Below are 22,481 nucleotides of genomic sequence, written 5' to 3'. Positions count from 1 at the left end.
GGTTTTTATGATTTCTAAACATGCTTTTTTTTCATCTTCACCACATACATATATATCTATAAACAATAGTTATGATCTTGATGATATTCTGAAACTTTCTGTAAACGGCGTCACACCTAAGTATTCTTCTGTGACCTGCTTCTTGTGTTCAGCTTTATATTTTACTGCTTTTTCATGTTGATGGGTGTAGCTGTCTTTCATTTATTTTCACTCTTTATAGTTTCGCACTGTATGAATATGTTATAATTTATCCAATCTCCTGTTGAAAGGCGTGAGCTGTTTCTAAGTTTTTTGCAGTTACAAACAGCGCTCAGTCCTAACGTTCTTGTGTGTGTCTCCTTATACCCTGGTGTAGGAGATGCTCTGTTTAGGACAGGCCTTTTCTGGGTTACAGGATGCAAACATCTAGATATTACCAGGCTCTTCACAGCAGGTGCATCCCCCCACCGCTCCGCCCGGCATGCCCACATCCTCTCCTATACTCTGCAGTCCTCCCAATTTCTAGGCTTTGCCCATTTGAAAAACAAGAACTGACATCTTTCTTTTACCTGCCTTGCTCTGCACATCCCTGATTACCAGTGAGTATAAGCAGCTTTTCCTATTTTTACTGACCACTTGAGGTCTGTTCACATCCTTGGCCCATTTTTTTAATTAGGTAGTTTGTCTTTTTCTTATTGATTCTTAGGAGGATTAAAAAATATGTGTGTGGGCTTCCCTGGTGGCGCAGTGCTTGAGAGTCCGCCTGCCGATGCAGGGGACACGGGTTCGTGCCCCGGTCCGGGAAGATCCCACATGCCGCGGAGCGGCTGGGCCCGTGAGCCATGGCCGCTGAGCCTGCGCGTCTGGAGCCTGTGCTCCGCAACGGGAGAGGCCACGGCAGTGAGAGGCCCGCGTACCGCAAAAAAAAAAAGTGTGTGTGTGTGTGTGTATGTATACACACACACACACACACACACACACACACACACACACATACCGGATACTGGATACAGTCCTTTGTCAGTCATATATGCACTGCAGATATCCTTTGCTAGTCTGTGCCTTATACCTTTACCTTAATTATAGTGCCTTTGTCAAACATAAGTTTTAAATTTTTGTGTTGTCAGATTTACTGATTTTTTTAAAAATTGATGCCTGCGCTCTTAAGGGTTTGCCTTGCAGGTTGCTTTGTAATCCACCTTGAATTGGGGCATATGTGTGGCATGAGGTAGGGACCTAATTTTACTTTCTCCATATGGATAGCCAGTTATTTCAGTATCATTTATCAAATAATCCATCCTTCCCCAGCTGGTCCGCCTACCCTGTCTGCCAAAGACAAATACCCACATTACCACGGGCCCGTGCCTGGGGTCTCTGCTCGCCTGGCCCACCTGTCCTAGGCCCAGATCACATGGTCTTCATCAGTCTCACAGAACGTCTTGGGAGTGGATGTAGATCTTCCCCTTATCTGGCCATCTGTGGGGTTGTCTTGCTATTCTTGGCCCTTTGCTCTTCAACATCAACCTTCAAATATGCTTCATGTTCCACAAAAAAACATGGTTGGAATTTTTATTAGAAATACATTGATTTATAAATTACAATGGAAGGCAGTTGACATCTTTTCAGGTTTGAAAGTTTTGTCCATTAACCCGGTGCATTTTCCTGTTTATTAGGTTTCCTTTGATGTCTTTCAGAGAACTTGAGCGTCTCTCCCACGGCTGTCTTGCACTTATTTGGTGTGATGCATTCTTGGGTGCTTCCACCTCTCCCCCAGGGAACATCCTACAGGGATGGGCCCCACACACCCAAAGGCTGCCCACCTGCCTGCAGTCCTGGCCTGTCAGGGTGTCCTTTCCTCTCCTCCGTCTGCCCTGGGAGGGGCTCTGAGTGCCGGGGGTCCCCTGCAGTGACGTGGGCATCCATCATCCTGCTGCCTTCTCTTTGGAGCGGGGATTGGGTTTGCTGTCTGGTTTGCTAGACACAGTTGATTGGAGGTAATAAAAATCTTAAGACCTGAGATTTCAGATGTCTGATCCGACTGGAATGGGATTGGGGCTTTTAGATGGTCATTTTCAAGTGCATCTGGGGTCTAATGTGAATTGTCTTTTCCTCAGCTAGAGAGATTGATGATTTTTTAAAAAGGGCGTTTGTTATAGGACCGGTGTTTCTCTTTGACCCCCAGGGTCCCCAGCCTCAGAACCCCGAGGGTGAGCTTTTTAGGAGGAGACTCTGCTAACAGGCTTGTTCTTCAGAGGTGATGGGCCGCCACGAAGGCAGAAGGCCTGCATGTTGTCCTGGTGTACCGCTGAGTGGCCTTTCCAGCTCTCTGGCCTCCTTTCCCCCCCAAGTCGTCTGGAGCCTGGGGAGATGGGAGATAAGGATTTGCAGCCTGGGCCCTGTGCGGTGGCGGCTGGAAGGCCTGGACTGGAGGGCCAGGCACCTCCCTAGAGCCTGCTCTGAAATGGCCGCAGCGCTGTGCTTCCCAGGGGTCGGCGCCGTGGTCCTCCAGCAGTGGCCGCTGCCCAGGGGGCTTCCCGAAGGCGCATCCTCTTCCCTTGGAGAGCTCTCTGTGTGCTCGCCGGCTCCTCCCTGGGTTTGTTTGGAAACGGCGGGTCCACGTGGCTGATTCTGCACCAGTCGGGAAGGTCCCGATTGCACGTGTCAGATCCCAAAGACGATGGAGGCCCCCATCCCGAGTGGGCACGGGTGGCAGGCCCTGCGATGTGCGGGCGTCCGCCGCGGAGAGCCTGCCTCCTAGGCTCGTCTCATCCGGGCAGCGATGGCGACGCCCAGGTTAAGCTTCATTAAAGCAGAAGCCCAGTTTCCATTAGGATATGAATGTTTTATTTATTAAATTGCTATTTTAATATAATTTACCAAGTCATCGAAGACAAATAATCCACTTAAGCGAAGCTGTAAAACTCCATTTTCCCCGAATGCTGTGTTCCTGTGAACGCGTGGCATGTACTGCACTCCGCTCGCCAGCTGGGGGTGCATCATGGGGACGCAGGATTCACAGCCCAACCTCCTGAATTCCGAGTGAGGATGGGTCCCGGGGCTGGCCTGAGGCAGACCTCTGCACTCTCCGGTTAAATAAAGGTTGTTAAGCAAATTAAGAGCCCCTGCCATCACAGGATACAGCGAAAGCTGCTGGTGTATTTCTCATAAACATAACTGCAAAGGAAGAGAGACTATGGTATAGGAGAAATCTGGAGAAAATGTAAATCGAGAGAGATAAGGCAGCAACATCAAAGCAGGCCTTCCCCCAGGGGCACCTGCCAGTTAATTGCCAGGGCCTTCTGCCTGGTTGTAAGGAGCCTCAGGCAGGAGACAAACCTGGAGCCTGTCCAGGGACTGAACAGGGGCTGCTGTTCGCCTTTCTTGGCCTTGGCCATGGAAGTTAAGGGAAAAGGAAGGAAAACACCTCCCTTCGGAATATCTGACCACAGTCCTGCATTCACATGAGTTTGGAGTCCCGATTCATGTTACTTGTCTTACAAAATTTGAAGCTGAAAATTTAGTTGAAAGTAGACTTGGGATAATAGTGCCCTTAGGCTCTGGCAGAAGCAAGCACAAAGTTGTTCTTCCCCAAAGAAAACCATTTTTGATACACGCCTCAAAGAATTCCAACAGATAAAAGTTCCAAGGAACGTGTCGACGCAAAATTAATAGTCAATCTAAGAAAGAAATGGAGAATTTTATTCGAGCCAACCTGAGGATAGTAACCTGGGAGACAGTCTTTCAGAAGCTCTGAGGACTGTTCCTCCGGTTAGAAGTTAAAGCACAGTTGTATACATTTTCGAGAGAAGGAGTAATACTCCATCAGAGGGCTTATTGACGGTTTACATAGTCCAGATCTGCACGCACAAGGCGAGTAGTAGGTCATCCTGACCCCTTCCAGGATTAAGAAACGTTATCTCCTAAGGAGTTCCCTTGCTGGTGCCAGGAGAAAATTGCTGTCTGTGACGGAGCAGCCATGCCCGTGTCCCTTGGGAGGTCTGGGTCGTGGGTAGCGTAGGTGCACGGCGCACACTGAAGAGGGGTAGTGGCCCAGACTGGCAGAGAGAATTTTATGTTAAAACATTTCTTGTCCCGCCTTAAAAATAATTTTATTTCATCAAACGTAAGCTCCAAGAGGGGGAAAATCACTAAAGTACAAGGAGGCAGGCCACTAAGAGCAGGACTCAGCAGAGAAAACAAACGGCAAGGAAGAGATCTACAAAGACTGCAGACTTTAACGTGATCTGAGATGTGCTAGAAAGTCAGTTTAACATGTTCAAAGTGATAAAAAGGAGCACAGTGGGTGAAAAAGGAGGAGGAAAGGGAAACTCGTGAGTTACGAAGCAGGTCTGAGAAGAGAAGCAAGTCTCAAATTTAATGGGTGAGTTAAACAGGAATTGTGATACAGTTGAAGAGTTGACTAGTAAATTGGAGGAAAGATTTGAAGAAAGTAATTCTCCCAGACAAACAAAGAGATGGAACATATAAAAAGAGAGGTTAAGTGAAATGGAGAGCAGAGTGAAAAGACCTCACACCTGCCTGACCTGGGTTCTGAGAAAATGCAGAGAATGGCAGGGGGCAGATGGATGTTTGATAGGAGATAATGGATGACAGTTTTCCAAAACTGATGAAAGCAGCCCATTCTCAGGATACCTCTAGCAGAATAAATATTATAAAGAAAATGCCAAACATCCAAGACAAAGAGCATATCTCAAAAGCAGCCGGAAAGAAAAGTGTGATTTCCTACAAGGGAATGACAAACAGATTGATAGCTTTAAACAGTGGAGGCCAAAAGATGTCATTTTTAACATCTTTAAAAGTAATAACCAACAGTTCTATCTTTCAGGAATGAGAATGAAATAAAGACATTTTTAGACGACAGCTGAAAGGGTTTACTGCCCAAAGACCTCTCATTAGAGGATCTTCTAAAGGTTGCATTTCAAGAAGGATAATGATTTTAGAAGAAATGTCTAGATGCTGCAAATGCAGCAGAGGTTCAAAGAAAAATAGAATATTATGAACAACCTTGTAGGTGGCAAATTCCTACAAAAAGAAAAGTTTTCAAAAATTTTAAAAAGTCTGAAGTGTTTTATAATCATATGGAAATTGAATCAGGAATAGAAACCTTTCCACAAAGAAGACCTCATGCCCAGCCCATTTCTAGCCAACTTTCGGAGGACAGGTATCCCGGTCTCGTACAGACTCTGAGAAGAGGGAGGAGGAAAGAGACAAACACAACCTTCATGATTAAAGTATACAAGGATGGTTCTAGAAGGGAACATGAGAGACCAGTTTTCTGTAAGTGTGAGAGCAGAAATCCTAAATGAAAGATCAGCAAACGGGGCCCAGCTGTGATTAAAAAATATAACTTACTGTGACCAAATTGAGTTTACAGGGAATGCAAGGTTGGTTCAACATTAAAGAAACTCTGATACTAATGTAATTCACCACGTTCACAGATTAAAGGAAAACAATCTTATTGTCTCAGTTGATTCAGGAAAAGCATCTGATGAAATTCTGTAACCATCCATAAGAACTCTAGTAAATTAGGAATAGGAGGGCACCGACCTAACCTGCTACGCGTTATCTACACAAAGTTCTAGTGTGAAACAGCTTCCTTCTCCGCACGTAAGGTGCAAAGCAGTGGTTGGGTCGCTGTTAAGTCAGGAAGCAGAAGGCGAGGATGCCGCCACACTGCAGCAGCTCTGCTCAACGTGCCGATGCCGGTTCGGCCAGCCCAGGGCAGTGGGATGCAGAAGCACACTCCCGTCTCTGGCTTTTCTCCTCAGCACCCTCTAACACTCCAGGCAGTGTGACCTGCCAGTGACCTCCATGTGGCTAAACCCCGTGGTCAGTCACCTCCCCGGGCTCGTGTTACCTGACCCTCTGGCAGCACCTCACACTCCTCCCAGCTCCCTGCTCGTTCCGTTAGGCCCTCAGTGTAAACTTGTGGCCTGGACCGTGGGGCCATCCTCTTGCACTTGTAACAGGGAAGAGCCAATTCTGACTACATGTTGCATCTGTTTCTTTTACTTTAACCTTTGTTTTCCACTACTTTTGTTCACTAAAAGGATACTGTCTATACACAGTGGCCTGCCTTGGGGAACCCTGCCCCCTGAATGGTAAACCAAAGTGCCTTTGTTCAGGGAAACATCCGGACCCTGTTCCACCTGTGGATGGCTGGCTACAAGAAAGAAGAAATCCACACATCCCCTCCCTGAGGCCGGCCATTATTCCAGGGGATATTTGCAGAACTTACGGCCCTTTCACTTTACTTCTCACCTCCTCCTCCTCTCCGTGCTATAAAAGAAACTGGCATCCAAACCCCGATAAGATGGTTTTACAAAGACACTAGTCCGCCATCTCCTCGGTCTGCTGGCTTTCCAGATAAAGTCGTATTCCCTGCCTCAACACCTCGTCTCCGATGTGTTGGCCTGTCGTGCGGCGAGCAGAGCCAGCTTGGACTCGGTAACACGCCCTAGACTCATCTGTCCCACTGCCTGCCTGACAGCTCCACTCGGGGCCTATCAGGTGCGTGTCCACAGGACAGACTCACAACCTTCCCGTCAACACACTTTCTCCCGCACCCTTTCCCGCAAACCTTTCCTCCTCTTAGGAAACGACGGCTTCCTCTTTGCGCTTGTTCAGGCCAAGGACGTTGGTGTTATCCTTGGTTCCTCTTCGTCTCCTACCCCATAGGTCCCGCATTCATCAGCTATTTTGTTGGCTCAGCCGTCAGACCATCTAGCATCTGACCTCTTTTCACAGCTGTGCTGCACCCCCTTGTCCCAACTCACTAACGAGTTGGGATTTTATGATTTCCATGGTCTTCTATCCCATCTCCCTGGGTCTGCCTCTCCCCACCCTGCCCACTGCCAGGTCTGTCCCGGCAGCGCGGGGAGCAGCGAGGAGGGGTGCAGGTGACCACTCGGGGGGAACGCAGCATGCTCGCTGCCCCACGCTTCCGGTCAGCGTCGTTTCCGGGCGGTGCCCGGGCTGGACGCCTGCTCTGCTCTTGCCTTTCGTTCAGGGCTGAGTGATCGGCCTCTGTGGGGAAAACGGGTCCCTTCTCACGCGGTGCAAGAATGGGGGCCCCTCGGACTGGCCTTTTATCGTTGCTGCCCATCATCCGTGCAAGAAAGCAAACGAGCACCCGGTCGCCGGGCACATCCGCTGTGTCCCGCTGCCCGATTAGAGAGAAAGTTGTCCTTATTTTAATGAGATGAGAATTAGAAGCGGAGGCCTTGAGTCAAAAAGCGAGCAGGCCGGCCCCGCTCTGTGTTCCCGGCCGGCCTGTCTGGGCTGCACGCTGACCTTCTCGGCTGTTCTCTCTTGCAGTCGGAACCTGAGGGCTTCGCGCATTTCCACCTGTACGTGTGTGCTGCTTTTCTCGTGAGATGGAGGAAAGAAATACTGGAAGAAAGAGATTTTCAAGTAAGTAAATGCCTTTTCAGAAGAACCCGAGTGTGATTTCCTGCTGGGAGAGAGGTGTATTAGATTTCATTCACAGGGTTATTTGTGGAGGAGCTTGGAGACGGGCTGCCTGAGGTCACCGCTGACCTGCTGCCTGAGACTCCACGGCCGAGGGCACAGATCACGTGGGGCCTGGGCTCTGCCGACACTGGCCTTATTAAACATGCTGTCATGGACTCCAGGAGATACCTCCTGAGCCGGCCGGTGTGTGTCCTCAGCAGAATGGCCCGGGGGCTCCTGGGAGCCTCGTGGCAGCCGTGGGGAGTGGGGCGTTAGGGAAGGGGCTTGGCCGCGTGATCGCATGGCCTGGCTGCCCGGCACTTGGTAGCTGTGTGACCCAGGGGTGGTTGCTAGCCTCTCTGAGCCACGTTTTTCCTCAGCGGTTCCGTGGGAGATTTACACCCGCCCCCATCCATCAGAGGCTCTGTGCTCGACCCATGGGCTCCAGGTGGGCCGATCCCCCACCCCGTCCCCACCCCCAGGCGTGCCTTGTGCGGTGGTACTGTGGGCAGTGTTGACCCCTGGGAGGGCGGGCTGCCTGGGGTGCAGTGAGGAGACACCAGTGGAGGGGACCAGGAACCAGGCTCTGCCCCTCACTGTCTGGGGGTCACTCTCTGGCTGCTTCACCTCCTCGAGCCCCTCATCTTTCAGGTGAGGGGACAGGGAAGGAGGCCCTGTTGTCCCAGGCCACAGTGTGGTGACACTGGGCAGCTCGCTTGGCCCGTGGCCCCTCAGCTCCCATGCTTGTCAGACGCTCTGAGGACCCTGCTCCACCCGCCGAGGGCCGTGGGAAGCCACCCAGCCCTGCCGCAGCACCCAGGCGCTTTCCATCTCGGCCACCAGGAGACGGTGGACAGGGAGGGCCTCTGTCCGGGCCAGCAGAGCCCAGCGCCCAGCCTGCCCCGCCCCGAGGTGCTAGATGGCGAGACCTGGTCCCTTTTCTCATCCCGGCTCCTGCCCTTGCTGTCAGGCCGGGCCCGGCCATGCCCGCAGGAGCCGCGCTGTGGGAGCCTGGCTCCAGGGCGGCCTTCGCCCCCACCCTGCCTCTTCCCACCTCCGGTTGCTGTCTGTGAACTGGGGAGAAGGCAGCCTCCTGCCCTGCCCCCTTGCGCTCGTGGGAGGCCTGCGGCCCCCCGGGTCACTCTGCGTCGGGCACGTGGCGGTGCCGAGAGAGCCCGGCACCGGCCTGCGTCGCCGAGTGAGGGGGGGATGGCCGCGGGCGGCTGACGGGGCCCCCTGAGGACCCGCTGTCCATGGAGGTGCGGGGGAGCCTGCAGGCTGGCCGGGCCGTCGGTTGGAAGGGAGAAGGGCCCCGCCTCCCTGGTGACCCGGGCCAGCGTCCACACCTGCGCCCGGCCAGCTCTCACCTGGACGACAGGTGATGCAGGTGCCCGAGTCCCCCAGGCTGATGGTGGCTCAGGTGTTGCTGCCTCAGTTACGCTGGGGCTTCTCTGGTTGGGGAAACGGTTCCGGGAGGCCCCAGCCAGACATCACTGCCCTCGCGAGGCCCGCACCTGGTGGGGGGCAGTGGTTCGGAAAGAGTGTAGCGAGTGCGCTGAGCCCAAGGCTCGTCATTGTCCCAGGAACCGCTCGTGACCCCCAACGCTGGGCGGCCCCTGAGCCTTGCATGCCCGAGAAATGGCCCTGGCCCGCCAGCGTGAGTCCCAGCTGGGGACAGGGACCTGAAGCTGGTAGTGACCTCGTGCAAAGGGTCCTGCCCTGCGTTTCTTCCTGCTGCTCCGCAAACAGGGACGGTGCTGCCAGGGTCCAGGGCCACCAGGAGCAGCCCTGGACGCGAGGGTCCCTGAGCTGGGTGGGAGGACGTGCCCACGGGTGGGTGGTGGTGCTGGGCCGCCCCGCTTGGCCTTCCTGTCTTCCCGCCCCACGCGCAGGAGCCCGTGGAGGGCTGCCCAGGGCTCTGCAGTGTGGCCGCCCCACCTGACGTGACTGCGTCCCTGGTGGCCTTGGAAGACGTGAAGACGAGCCCCTTGCCCATCGCTCGCTCTCGTGTTGCTGTCTGGCCAGAGATGCTGCCGTGTTGTAACTGGAGGGCGCTACTAGGCGGCAGGTTAGAACGCTTTGCTGGCCTCCTCAGGGCCCTGCTCTCTTAACTCGAGGCTCACCGAGGCCAGGGGACAAGCGCGGCGCAGCAGCCGGTGCGCCAGACCTCGGAGGAGCCATGAGGTTGATTCTCCCCCAAACTCAGGATGGACTCAGGCCTGGATGTCACAGGGTTGGATGCAGGGCGTGTTGTGAACACACTGCATTGTGGGGAATTGAACTGAATGGGAAAGTAAACAGGAAGAGAAAACAAATTAAATAAAGCGCCTTTGGCGCCCTGGTGGGCACGGGGCAATTGCGTGTGCAATCGTGGCGTTTTGGGAACGTGATTCTGTGTGCACGGAAGACAGCTTGAGCGTCCAGCAGTGGGACACCCACGGAAGAGGCTTTAAAGGCCTCACGCTCTGCAGAATTGTGAAATTGCACGCTGCTGTGTCGTCTCCGTGGGAACAGTCATTTCCGGAGGGGCGTCTTCAGGAGGAAGACAGAGTCCTCCTAGCGTTCAGCACGCCCAGCGCTGTGGGTGCTTTTGGCGGAGTGGGGGGGGGGGGGCATGGGCTTGGCTTCCTGCGTCCAGTTCCCAGAAGCTCAGTGAAGCTGGGGTCCCACCTCTTCTCGTGTGCTTCGGCTTCTGAGACCTGCCCAGCCCAGGGGTCTGGTTGCGCCCAGCTCTGTGGACTCCGGGAGGGTCGCCGGGTCATCTGGTTGGAGGGAGGCGCCTCCCGGAGCGGATGGTCACTCCTGCCCTGAGGTCTGGTGCCCCAGGGACCTTGTACTTTTCCACGAGGATTCGCTGTCCCCCGGGCAGACCTTGTGCCGTCCGTCCTGCAGGTGACGGGTCCCCAGCTCTGCCTGAATGCAGCCCGCAGGTGCTGCACCCTGGGTGTCCGAAGCCGGCCTCTTCCCCCAGCCCCCAGTCCCCACCCCGCCAGCCACGGCAGTCCCAGCCTCAGTGCCCGCAGTCTGATTCTCCCCGGCTGCCTTTTTCTAACCAGATTCTGTAGGGCCTGTGGGGGAAGGAGCCCCCTGTGCCCAGTCTTGTGTCCCCTGGCGGTGTGGCTGGCATGCTGACCTGGTCCTCCCCTCTGCGGGGTGCCCCACAGTAAGAACTTGGGGCCCAGAGAGGATGGGTGCACGTGGCTGAAGATGCCTTTGAAGGGCTGGGCTCAGGTCCTGAGCCAGAGCTGCCATGTGCCCGATCGTTCCTCCTCTCCGGCGGGGATGCAGGTGCGCTGGGGGTGCTGGCCTTACCGGGTTCTTTGTCTGATTCATAAGGGCAGCTTATAAAACAGTTGGTAACGCGCAATGCTAGAAAATCATTCTAGTTTATCCCCCCAAAGTCCGAGCTGCTTAGTTTGTCCTGGTGTCCCAGGACATTGGGGGTCCGACAGCCCCTGTGTGGGCCCCCGGTCCTCATTCACAGCCCGCAGAGCCTGGTTCGCCCTGGCCCTGCTGCTTGGTGGGGAGGGCAGCACCCAGGGGGGATCATTCCTACCCCACTGCCTCCCGGGGGTGACCCGCAGCGTGGCTGCAGAGGTGCTTTGTGACATGGAAGTTTCTCCCCACGTAGGAGCTGTCATCGTGCTTCTGGATTTAGAGGAGGCCAAGTCCCTATGATGCAAAAGAGGCAGCAGCATACAGTGCTTTGTTTTGCAGAGGAGACAAAGCAATTAATTGTGGTAAACAGAGCGTGGAGCTTCTAGTGCAATCAGGGACCTTCTCTGCAGGGACCTCGGGAGCTCAGAGGTCTGTAAATATTTCTGAGAAGGTAATCGGCTGCTGCGTATTTGCTGGTGAACGACGAGCCTCAGGGGGAGAAACGGCTTCCCGTGCACGCGTGGTGGCCGCCAGCCCCGAGAGGCTGTGAGCCCGGGGTGAGGCCGGGTGTAGGGCCCCGCCTGGAAACCCCAGCCGGTCCACGGAGGGGGCTCAGTGTGTGAGTGGTGGCCGCCGTGCCCCGCACCCCTGGAGCTGGGGCCTCCTCTCATGCAGGCCCTTCCCCTTGTCTCCTGTGATCGCAGGTTGCCGCTCGGTGGGGACCAGGTGGGGACAGGCAGGGGCAGTGCCCAGCGGGAGGCCTCTGTCTGCTCTGATGTCCCTGGCCCCTCTGATGTCCCCTCAGGCCCTCCCTCTGCGCTGGGCCCTGTGCTGTCTGTCACGAGACTCCGTTTCCACGCACGAGGGGCTGGGCTGGCTGGGGGTGGACTGGGCAGGGACAGCAGGGCGTTGTGTATTGGGAGGCCAGCGGTCAGGGATGGGAGTAATAAACCAGGTGCGGGAGCAGGTTGGCGAGCTAGAACCAAGGACCCGGATCTACAGCGGACCAGGTACCGGCCTCCTCTGCAAGGGAAGGAAGTTAGTGAAGCTGGGGCTGAGCGTGTGGGGTCGGGGTGTGGGTGAGAGGGCACGAGGGAGCCAGGCGGCTTCCTTAACAGGGCAGGGGAGCCAGGGGTGGGAACGACCCGGTGCAGTAGGAGGCGGGGCCGTAAGGCTGGAGGAGGAGCCCTAAGGGGTGGGGGCGGGACCTGGGGTGGGAGGTGGACATGCCCACAGGGTGTGAGACACGTGGAACTCAGAGGGACGGGTGGGCAGCCCACGCAGACTCGGGGACAGCGAGGTTGGCGGTCTTCCCGTTGACTTCGAGGGGGAAGCGGCCACAGTCCGCAGCGCGGCCCACGGCTCAGAGGTGCCTCTGCTGTTAGACAGTGTCTGGAGGAGGCTCTGGGGTGTTGGACGCGGTGGTCCACGCCTCACTTTGTCAAAGTCTCCCTCTGTCTGCAGGTTAAACCTGAGTCTAAAACTTTACAAACAGAAAGACATCGAATGGAGCAGCCGCAGGAGGAGGCTCAGAATATTTGATGAGGATAAAAAACGAGGCTGCTGTGGGTCTGACGGCTTAAAAGCTCTGGGTAGGATCTGAATTCAGATTCTACAGAGATGCATTTGTTTTTAAGAGTTTGTGGAGCAGTTACAAAATTAATCATCTGATCTAGACCATAAAAATTGTCAAAATCTGAAAAACCGGAATCATACGGACTGCCTTTGCTGAGCATAATCCTTTAGAACTAGACAATAAAGTTAAACCTGAGTAATGAAGCATCTGGAAATTAGAGAGCCCTCTTCAGAATACATGGGTCAAGATGAAAGTGACCCTGTAATTATAGAATAAATTGAGAAACATGGGACCTCAGAGACTCCGCTTTACTGTCTGTAAAGTTCACATCTGCAGTTCTCCGTCCCCTTCTATCAGTGAACCTCAATCAGGCCCATCACAAAATATTCGAAACGCCCTAATAATTGGTGACCAGCAAAGGGAAGAAAAAAAAAAATGCGTGGGGTGTGGCCTGTGCTGGGCTTGTAAACAAATTCATGGGCGAAATGCCTTTTATTATTTAAAAACATTTTTTTTTAAAAAAGCCTAGTAACTCTTTAACTGAAGAAGTGAGAGATGGAAAAATAAGTCAGCTTATGATAAAAGGCGGTGAAGGAACCAACGATAAAGTAAATGAATGGCTTAGGAAGTGTCCTCCCCGCCGGAGCCCCGCAGAGCCCGCCTCCCTCCAGGAGCTAATGGAAGCCCAGACCCCAGGTTGGTACTGGGGCAGGTGGTGGAGACACCCTCTGCCCACCAAAATTCCAGATCCCGGAAGGACAGCCAGCGCTCAGCGTGCGCCATGTGGCTGGTGCAGGCAGGCTTGGCAGGCTGGCCCCGGAGACACAGCTCCAGCTCGCAGGAGCCAAGCTCCAGATGCCAGCCAGGGGCAGCCCTGCAGCCAGGCCCCCAGGTCAGGGCAGCTGTGTGCGCGCCGCCCTGCTCACTGTTGTTGTAACATCCTAGCAGTAACCAGCGGCATCCAGGCACGGGGGGTCTTAAGAGATTCAGTAGCTTCTCCTGAGTTTAATAGAAAGGAAGAACCAACCCTACTCTTTTTTTTTTTTTTTAATTTTATTTATTTATTTATTTTTGGCTGTGTTGGGTCTTCGTTTCTGTGCGAGGGCTTTCTCTAGTTGCGGCGAGTGGGGGCCACTCTTCATCGCGGTGCGTGGGCCTCTCACTGTCACGGCCTCTCTTGTTGTAGAGCACAGGCTCCAGACGCGCGGGCTCAGTAGTTGTGGCGCACGGGCCTAGTTGCTCCGTGGCATGTGGGATCCTCCCAGACCAGGGCTCGAACCCGTGTCCCCTGCATTGGCAGGCGGACTCCCAACCACTGCGCCACCAGGGAAGCCCAAGAGCCTTATCTTTGATCCGGTAATTCCGCTTGCTTATAATTATGGGAAAACAAATTGCCAACAGCCTGAGTCTCCAGCGTTGGCAGAAGGGTGCCCTGGATTATCGTACGTCGCTGTTGAAATATTTTCTAACTCCCAAAAATCACATCTTCAAGTAATAGTCACTGAGGTTAGAAAGTGCTCTCAGGATATTTCTTTTTGGGGGGAAAAGTGTGATCCGAAATCACACACGTCTACACACATACACACACACACACACACACGTCTATATATGTCCATGCATGTAAAACACACACCCTCTTATGTATGTATAAAACACACGTCTATATATACACGTGTATAAGCACATACATGTACACACACGTAAGACGCACACATGATCTACACATGTAAACATAACCTGCACGTGTATGTGTATGTAAAATATGTCTACATGTGCTCAACATTACAAATCTATACACTACACATATAGGGAACACACCTACATGTGTATATATATATAAAATGCATACATATATTTACATGTGTATATACATGTAGAAATGATCCCAAGTTTGCTTGTCTTATGCGCAATAAAAAGGCTTAACAGGGACTTCCCTGGTGGTCCAGTGGCTAAGACTCCACGCTGCCAATACAGGGGCCCAGTTTCAGTCCCTGGTCAGGGAACTAGATCCCACATGCTGCCACTAAGACCCAACACAGCCAAATAAATAATAAAATAAATAAATAAATAAAAATTAAAAAAAAGACTTAACAGAAGCAGGTCACAGTGTTCGCATCATGTAGTTTAGGTTAGTAGAATTACAGACATCTTAATTTTCCTGTTTGAATGTCTGTTGTATTTTCACGTCTTCTCAGCGAGTAGTCAGCATGGTTTTCTCACCCGGGTTCATTCCCGCCTTAGGCAGGTGAGACCCCTTTGTGAGGTGCCTGGCTGGGGGCCCTGCTCAGTGACGCTGGGCTCCAAGGTCCCTCAGTATCCTCTGGGCGTCTCAGCAGGTCCCACTGCACCGGGATCCCCACAGACTCTGTCCCTCAGCTCACACGCATGTGCACATGCAGACACAGGCATGCACACCACGTGGTCCCCAGGGCCGAGACGTGTGTCCGTCTCATGTGAGGACTCCCAGTGCCCACTGGTGTGCTCCCGCCTGCCCATGGCGGCTCGGAAGCTGCGCACAGCGCCCCAGCTGTCCCCTCCCTTTGGCCGGGTGGAGGGTTCTGGCCCCGCCTGGTCTAGCCCATTGGTCACCCTCAAAGCCTGTGTTGTACTCATGGGACCAGGCTTCTTTCTGCCAAGTCATCGGTTCCTTATCATCAGAGAAGGGGTTAGAAGAGGTCATTTCTAAATAACCATGCGGGATCTGTGTGCAGACTGGGCTGGATTCCAGTACATGACCTTCAAGCCCCCTCCCAGCTGGCCTCCCCATCCCCTGCCCGGCCCTGCACTCAGCACGCCACCCTCACCGCAGACTTCTGGGATCTTTGGTAAACAGCCTACTAGTAAAGCCATTAAAAGAATCTCTGGGGCATCTCTGATTTACAAAGACAGAAAGAAAGACAACAAGGTCCAAAGCCTGAGCTTTGAGGAGCCGGAGCCGGGCTCAGCGTGCAGACACAGGGCCAAGCGACCTCGCCGCTCACCTGTCCTCGCCCATTACATGTCCTCCGGCCTGGACGCTGGCGCCCGGTGTGCTCAGCCTCTGGCCGCAGCCCCGTGGAATGCGTTTGCTTTGCCAGAGGCCTCCTGTAAATGCTCGTCAGCTAGAGCCTTTGTCAGGTTGGACTTCCGGGCCTTTGAAGATCAGCCGCGGTTACCCGTGGAAGCGGGTGGAGCGGAGACAGCCTGTGCTCACACCTGCGGGGCCGTCACCCCCGGCGAGTGTCCTCTGCCCCGTGGGCGTGGGGTGTCCGCGACCGTGAGGTCTCGGGGCCTCCGACAGGATGGAGGGGCCGCCTCTGCGCGCCTTTGCCCGTCCCCACTCCGTTCCTTCCCTTTGCTCTGAAACCAGACGGCAGAGTCGGCGGACCTTCCGGAAGATCTTCCTGCCCTCTGTCCGTGGGGACCCCTGGGGGGGCCACCCGACGCCCCGTCACTGAGGCCTCAAGCGTGGGGTCACGGCCTCGCCTCCAGCGCTGGCCTGCTCGCCTGCGTTTGGAGCTCCAGCACCTCCTGGGCAAGTCCATTGCTGTTTTGATCCGCGGTGCACTCAGTCCCCCGAGGCAGCTAATTAGTCCCCTGGCGTCATCCCCTCCGCTGGGTCAGAGGAATGGCCCCAGGGCAGGTGTGCGTCTGTGTCAGGCGGCACTGAGTTTGCTCTGCCAAGTGGCCTTCCACGGGTTAACCTCCAGCGGTTTGTGTTTCATCTTGGGTTCATCTGAAGCAGCAAATGTCAGGAAATGTCAATGTAAAGATCAATTGTCTCTTTCTTCATCATTTCAAGACATTTAAAAGACAAAATCGGGTCAGTTGAAACCTAATCTTCCGGTGGATTGTGCTTTCCTGTGCTCCCGTGGGTGGCGCGCCTGTCGAAGTGTGGGTGTGCATGGACGCGGAGGCGGATGGAGTGTCAGCTGGGACCTTTCCTGACTAGGAGCCCTAGGGGTGCCGGCCCCTTGCCGCGCAGTCTAGCGTGCCATCGTGAAGCTCTTAGGAAAGAGGGCTCGCACGGTGCCGGGTGGGGGGCAGGGCCGTGGCTGGGTGCGCTCACGCCCCACAGGGCAGGCAGGTGGGCAGGGGCGGCCTGGCCGGGAAGGGCGGGTGGCAGGAGTGGCCGAGGCCCACCTGAGTGCTGCCGATGCTGCAGCGTTGGGCCCTGGCCTGCTGCCGCCCTGCAGTTTCAACAGGGATCCTCATCTCTGCCACCACGCCGCCCCCAGCAGAGGGGGAGCGTGACCTGGGACAAGTGTCTGTCCACACAGGAAGGACGGCGGGGAGCTGAGGGGGGCATCCCGGGCCGAGCATCTCAGGAGGCAGGTGGACCTTGCCTGCCCTCAAGCCCGGGGCTCGAAGCCTGCAGGGCAGGGCAGGGGCCGGGCCGGGCTCACAGGATGGGAGCTCCGCCGGCCGTGTCATCCGGTGCTGAGACGTGCCCTGTGCCGGTGGGTCGGGGGACCCGTCAGTGAGCCAGCAGGGTCAGGGTGAACGAGGCGTAGAGGCCGGCGCTGGGTTTGTAGCCCGGAGAAGCGAAGGCTCTTCCGTGGTGGGAGGGAAGAGAGACGACCCCGTGGCCGCACGTGGAGTCGGCTTGGGTCCTTCTGTACCGCGGCCTCTTGCGCGCTCGTTGCGATGGCCACGGGCTCCTTTCCATCACAGGGACGGGCCCCGTTAGTGTTGGCAGGAGGCCACGTCCGCTTCGTGGTCCGCTGGAACAGTGCGATGCCTGCGGCAGCACCTTCTCTGCGGGGCGGGAGGGGCTGGACCGCGGAGGGAGTGACCGTCCACGTGCCAGACTTGCCGATCGAGGTGCCTGGTCTCGGAGAGTGCCCGGTACGCGTTGTCTCTGGGGCAGGTGGTCCTCACACCCCTGCCGTCCCCGCCGCGCGCAGGCCTGGATGACTCGCCGATCTGAGGGATTCTCCTTGACGCCCGCCTGCCCCTCCTGCCACGCCAGTGTCTGCGACATGTTTCCGTAGTTCTCCGTCTTCGCCGAGGACAGGCCCCTGTGGGTGGCGGTGCGCGTGGTAGTCTCAGCGAGTGACGAGTGGGAGGGGAGGCAGGAGCTGGCTGTCCCCACCCCTCGCTGGGTTCCCGCCCCCCACCTCCACCTAGCCCCCTGGTGGCCCCTGCCCTCCCACGGGTCGTGTCCCTTTAAGAACTGCGCTCTCCACGGCCGTTTGAAGAACAGAGGTGGGAGTCTTTGTCCCACGACCGTCCCCAGACACGGCTGTGCTCTTATTAAATCAGCCCTCACCGCGGCAGGTCCTGCTCTCTCTGGGGGATGAGCACATGGAACCCGAGCCCGCGGGGCCCTGCTGGGCCTGGTGACCCCAGGGCTGCACCCAGGCCGCTAACTGCCACCTGGAGAGCCAGCGTGCCGCTCTGTGTCCACGCGTCACCGGGCCACACCTGGCCACACCTGGCCTTGGGCCCGAGTGAAAGTGCACATCCCTGTACGGACAGCCTGAGCCGGCAGCGCCCGCGGGGCAGAGCCGGGGACCTGTCCGCACCTGCTCCCCATGCCCGGTTTTCTTTTTCTTCTTGTGGGGATGCCGTGACGAGCGCTGTCACCCCTTCGGTGGTGATTCTCAGGCTCTGCGTTGCTCGCCCTGTCACGATGGGCTACGTGCTCCTGAGCCCCGGGCGTGGCCGGGGTCCAGTAGGAGTGTTAACGAGAGCTGAGGTGAGACAGTGTCAGCTTTTTGGTTACGCAGCCCTCACTGAAGTTCAGATGTGAGGATTCTCGCGTGGCGGTCCAGCGGTTTCCCTTCGGGTGTGGCATTTCCATCAGTTCTCAGAAGATGGCTCAGCAGAGGGTTTTCGAACAGAAAGCGGAGAGGGGTGGGTGGGGTTGGCACTGTCCCCACGTATTCTTGCCCAGTCATCGTAATTTTTAAACAAATGTTAAAGCTACTTATGTATATATATTTTTAAAAGACGGAAAGTTCTAAACACCTTTTCACCTAAAACAAGCCATACCTTCTCCCCACCTTCCCCTCACGTCAAAAGGTGCCAGTTTCAATCTTAGGTTGTCTTTCGTTTTTGTGTTTTGTATTTACCTGTGTCTTTATAAATAGCTCTTTCTTTTTCTTTTTTCTTTTTTTTGTTGCGGTACGCGGGCCTCTCACTGTTGTGGCCTCTCCCGTTGCGGAGCACAGGCTCCGGACGCGCAGGCTCAGCGGCCATGGCTCACGGGCCCAGCCGCTCCGCGGCATGTGGGATCTTCCCGGACCGGGGCACGAACCCGTGTCCCCTGCATCGGCAGGCAGACTCTCAACCACTGCGTCACCAGGGAAGCCCTAAATAGCTCTTTCTTGATTTATTTAAATAACGACTTTTCAATCAGGAAGGGAAGGTGCGGATTCGCTCTTGCCCCCATGGCCCCCGGCTCCCGGCGTCCTGGTCAGAGGGCGGCCTGGCCGGGCTGCCCCTTGTTGGGGCCAAGTGCTGCTCACGGGAGTCAGTCGGTCCTCTCCTGTCACCCTTGGACTTAGCAGTTGTGTCCCCACGTTGCAAATTCTTCACAGGTTCACCCCCGCCGTGGTTTATTGGAAGTGGCAGCTTCTCCAGAAATCCCACGAGTGGGCACTGCACACAGCGTCCTCCCGGCGTCCTGCCCAGGGCGCTCCCGCAGCCCGATCCCCTGCCACCCCCAGAGTCCAGGAGCACGGCGGGGAGTCAGGGTGAGAGAGGATGGGACGGCCTGGAGGGTGGAGCCGGCCCCTCTGGCCGTTGAACACGCCGCTCCACGCTCTTCGTGCCCAGCACTGCTGCTGAGAAATGTAGTGCCATCGTCCAGGCCTTTATTCCCTCCTTTCTGCCCATGGCCCGCCTCAGGGGGCTTTTGTCCATCCCCCTCCTGAGGCGTCTGGTGAGGTGGCTTTCTGTCATCCTGCCGGAGTGGTCATTGGGCCCGTTCAGTCTGCAAAGCGCCAGGTCTCCGTCTCTGGACAGTTTCCCGAGCTGTGAACTCAACGCCGTGCTTCTCTTCCTGGGATCCTGGTCGGTGGCTGGCGTCCCGGATGGCCCCTGGCTCTCAGCCCCAGAGGTCCCGATCCGGGGGACTGGGTGGCCACGGTGACGTGGAGGTGCCGCCATGCACGGGTGCCACGGGTGGGTGCTCAGCTCCCTCCGGCTCCGGTGTCCCGTCCTGCTTCCCTGGGTGCACAGGAAGTGTGTTTGCGATCTTGCTGGAGGGTAGTGTCCTTGGCAGGCGGAAGCGGGTTCCTCTCGAAGTGCGGAGATGCGGAATCTGCTGCAGGGGCCGGGCCAGCAGTGAGCCCTCTCCGCGTCCTCCTGACGGCGCTGTGACACACACAGGGGTGTGAGCTCCGTGGCTGAGCCGCTGCTGTTTCCCGTAAGATCCACGACCACAAAGCGGACAAGAAACTCCTCGGCCTGCCGCTGCCTCTCTCCTGGCGGGCGGGTGGCGTCTGCCTGGGTTGAGCCCTGGACACGCGGGGAAGACGGAGGCACTGCCTTGCGCAGCAGAGACGCTGTGGGCACAGCGGGGCCACCAGGCCTCCTCTGACAGATGAGGCTGGAGCTGGGCCCTTGCTGTCCGCCTCTCCCCGGGTTCACGTGCTCTTCCTCTCGGCAGAAGGCGCTTCTGACCGTCAGTGCGGAGTGACCAGGAGCCGGCTGCCAGCGCCCCTCTGAGGGCTGCGCCTCCCTGGGGGTCACCCCAACTGGGGCTCCAGAGCCAGCTCGCAGCTCAGACCCCTAAAGCTCTCGTCCTCAGTCTGCAGGCGAGCCTGGCCGGGCCGAGGTGGCCGTTTCCCACGCCCAGCCGTGCCAGGTGGCGGCATGGCGAGCCTGGCCGGGCCGAGGGTGGCCGTTTCCCACGCCCAGCTGTGCCAGGTGGCGGCATGGCGCTGTTCGTCAGGCCTGGGAGAAGCTCCAGGACCCGTGGATTGCCTACATGACACACTTTGAACCGAGGCCGCAGCCTCCCTGGGATGGCCGTCGAGTTCACGTGGAGATGCAGCCTCACTCAGGACCCAGTTTGGGCACAAGCTTGGGGCAGGGCGGCCACCGCAGTCTCAGGAAGCAGCGTGTGTTCTTTGCGACTTGGAGGAAATGGGCTCCAAAAGGTGAAGTCAACAAACATTCAGGTGACGTCTATAGAAAGTAACGTCCTGTCCATTTCATTCGCTGTGCAACTTCATCTTCCTTTAAACGTGTCGATGTTCCAGCATAAACGTGGGGTCGAGCTCGTCACTTCACAGCGGTCCCGGCGCCCACAAGGACTTCTTAGGAATCGTAGCCGATCTTAAGTTAAGCGAATTACTTGCCGCTAAATAATTTCAAAATAATAATTTTTAAAATCCTTTTATGCTGTATGAGAAAAAGTGTATTTAGCGTGAAGTTTGGCTGCATTTTAATTGCTTGTTATGTGGCACCTCTGAAAGTCCCTGGGTCAGGGACCGAGCAGGTTGTGAGCCCGCCCTGCTGAGGGCTGCTTGGGGTGGCCGCCCCCAGGCCCCAGAGCCTGAGCGTGACACAGGTCCCCAGAGTTTGCCCAGCAAGGGCTGCCCGCGGTGCAGGCTGTGGCTTTCACTATTGGGTGCCTCTGAGGGCCCAGGCAATTCCAGCTTGTGAGGCAAAGTTGGGATCTGCTGGGGAAGTGACTCTGGTTCTGCAGGGCTGCTTTTTAGGACCCCTGGGAGCACTGGTGGGTCCTCCCTCCTCTCCTGTCCCTTCCCCCTCCCTCCCCTCCCCCTCCCCACCTCCACCTGCCCTCCCTCCCCTCCCTCACCCCTCCCCATCCTCTCCCTCCCTCCTCCCTCCCTCCCCTTCCCTCCCTTTCACAAAGGAAGAATTTCTCTTTCCTGGTGGAGAGTGACATTCCACCCCCAGCACTGAGGCCCTTTCCCTCCCTCGGGGCCTGGATTGCATCCTGACACAGCCCACTTGGTCTGGAGGTTTCCCAGCCGAGCCTCCATCAGGACGAGCCTGCCCTGCCGGTGAGGTGGAGGGCAGCCGAGAGCATCTCTCTCCCTGCTCATTTCTGCTGCGAATTAGTCTTGCTATTAAAGAAAAAAATTACACCCACCATTCAAATCATTAATTGAAAGGCCCTTATTATCTCATTAATGGTGTGTGATATCTAAGGTAGGTCAACTCGGAGAAGCTCATCTGTTCAGTCCCTGAAGAAATGTCATTACATCTCGGGCCTTATGAAAACGTCTCCCTCACAGCCCCCCCTCGGCTGCCACGCGGTCCGTCCTGCCACCTTCCACGGACACCCGCGCCAAAACACCAGCGTGGAAGCACCACCTCACAGGCCTGCGGGTGGGCCTGCCGCCCCGCGTGGCTGCGCTGGCTGGGGTGTAAGGGAAGCGTGCGTGGCTCTTGGGCCAGCTGGTCGGCGGCACTCTGCCTCCCCAGGTGCCAGTGGGCCCTCACTGCTTCGAAGCCTTCCTGAATGTGGGCAGGTCTGATTCAGGATTTTCCGGTGGCAAAACTTGGAGGGATGGAGTCAACCCTAATAGGCTCAGCAGCCACTTACGTGGGCTGCTAAGGCGGAGAAGCCTGTGCCGCTTCCTGTAAACCTGGGACAGAAAGAAATCAAACGTCCCCCGGCCGTGTCCTCTTGCCGAACCCGGGATTAGCTGGGGTAGCCGCTGGCTCCTGGGCTGCCTTCTGGGCTGCCTTGTGGAAGGAACCCCTGTGCCTCGCGGTGGTTCCGTCCTCTCTCCTGGGTCCTCATTTAACCACGTCCTGGGTTTCCACGAGGCCATCGCGCACCCCCAGGCCCCCAGGGCTCTGTGCCGGGGAGGGGTTGCCGCACGGAGGGGAGCGCGCTCCGTTCATCCTTCAGGACGTGGCCACGTGCCAGCACCGTCCTGATAGGGCCGTCCGGGCTGGAGGTGTTGGCCGGGGGGAGCCGTTTAGGGGCTGCCCGGGTGGCTGGGTGGCGTTGGCAGAGCAGGTCCCGGGCAAGAGCAAACGGTTTTGGGGGCCTCAGATTCCCCCTTTCAGGCTGGAAAACGAGGCACAGAGAAGCGCAGGGACCGCAGGGCTCGGATGCCAGCTTCCTGTGGCTCCCAGCCATGGCCACCCCTGCTCAGCCCCA

The 22,481-nt window shown here is 56.5% G+C and overlaps 1 protein-coding gene across 5 annotated transcripts in view; it reads left to right on the top strand.

Moving 5' to 3' along the window:
- The window catches only part of TBC1D22A (TBC1 domain family member 22A), a 357,101-nt gene that overhangs the window by 273,629 nt on the left and 60,991 nt on the right, over positions 1 to 22,481 (top strand). For all 5 annotated transcript variants that reach the window (XM_073788040.1, XM_073788039.1, XM_073788041.1 and 2 more), the window contains one exon: positions 7,318 to 7,413. In XM_073788040.1, coding sequence (XP_073644141.1) covers positions 7,318 to 7,413 — 96 coding nt within the window. The remainder of the gene's footprint in view (positions 1 to 7,317; positions 7,414 to 22,481) is intronic.

This window comes from Tursiops truncatus, chromosome 11, assembly GCF_011762595.2.
Source record: "Tursiops truncatus isolate mTurTru1 chromosome 11, mTurTru1.mat.Y, whole genome shotgun sequence".
Classification (NCBI taxonomy): Eukaryota; Metazoa; Chordata; class Mammalia; order Artiodactyla; family Delphinidae; genus Tursiops; species Tursiops truncatus.
This window is presented reverse-complemented; position numbering and strand designations above follow the sequence as displayed.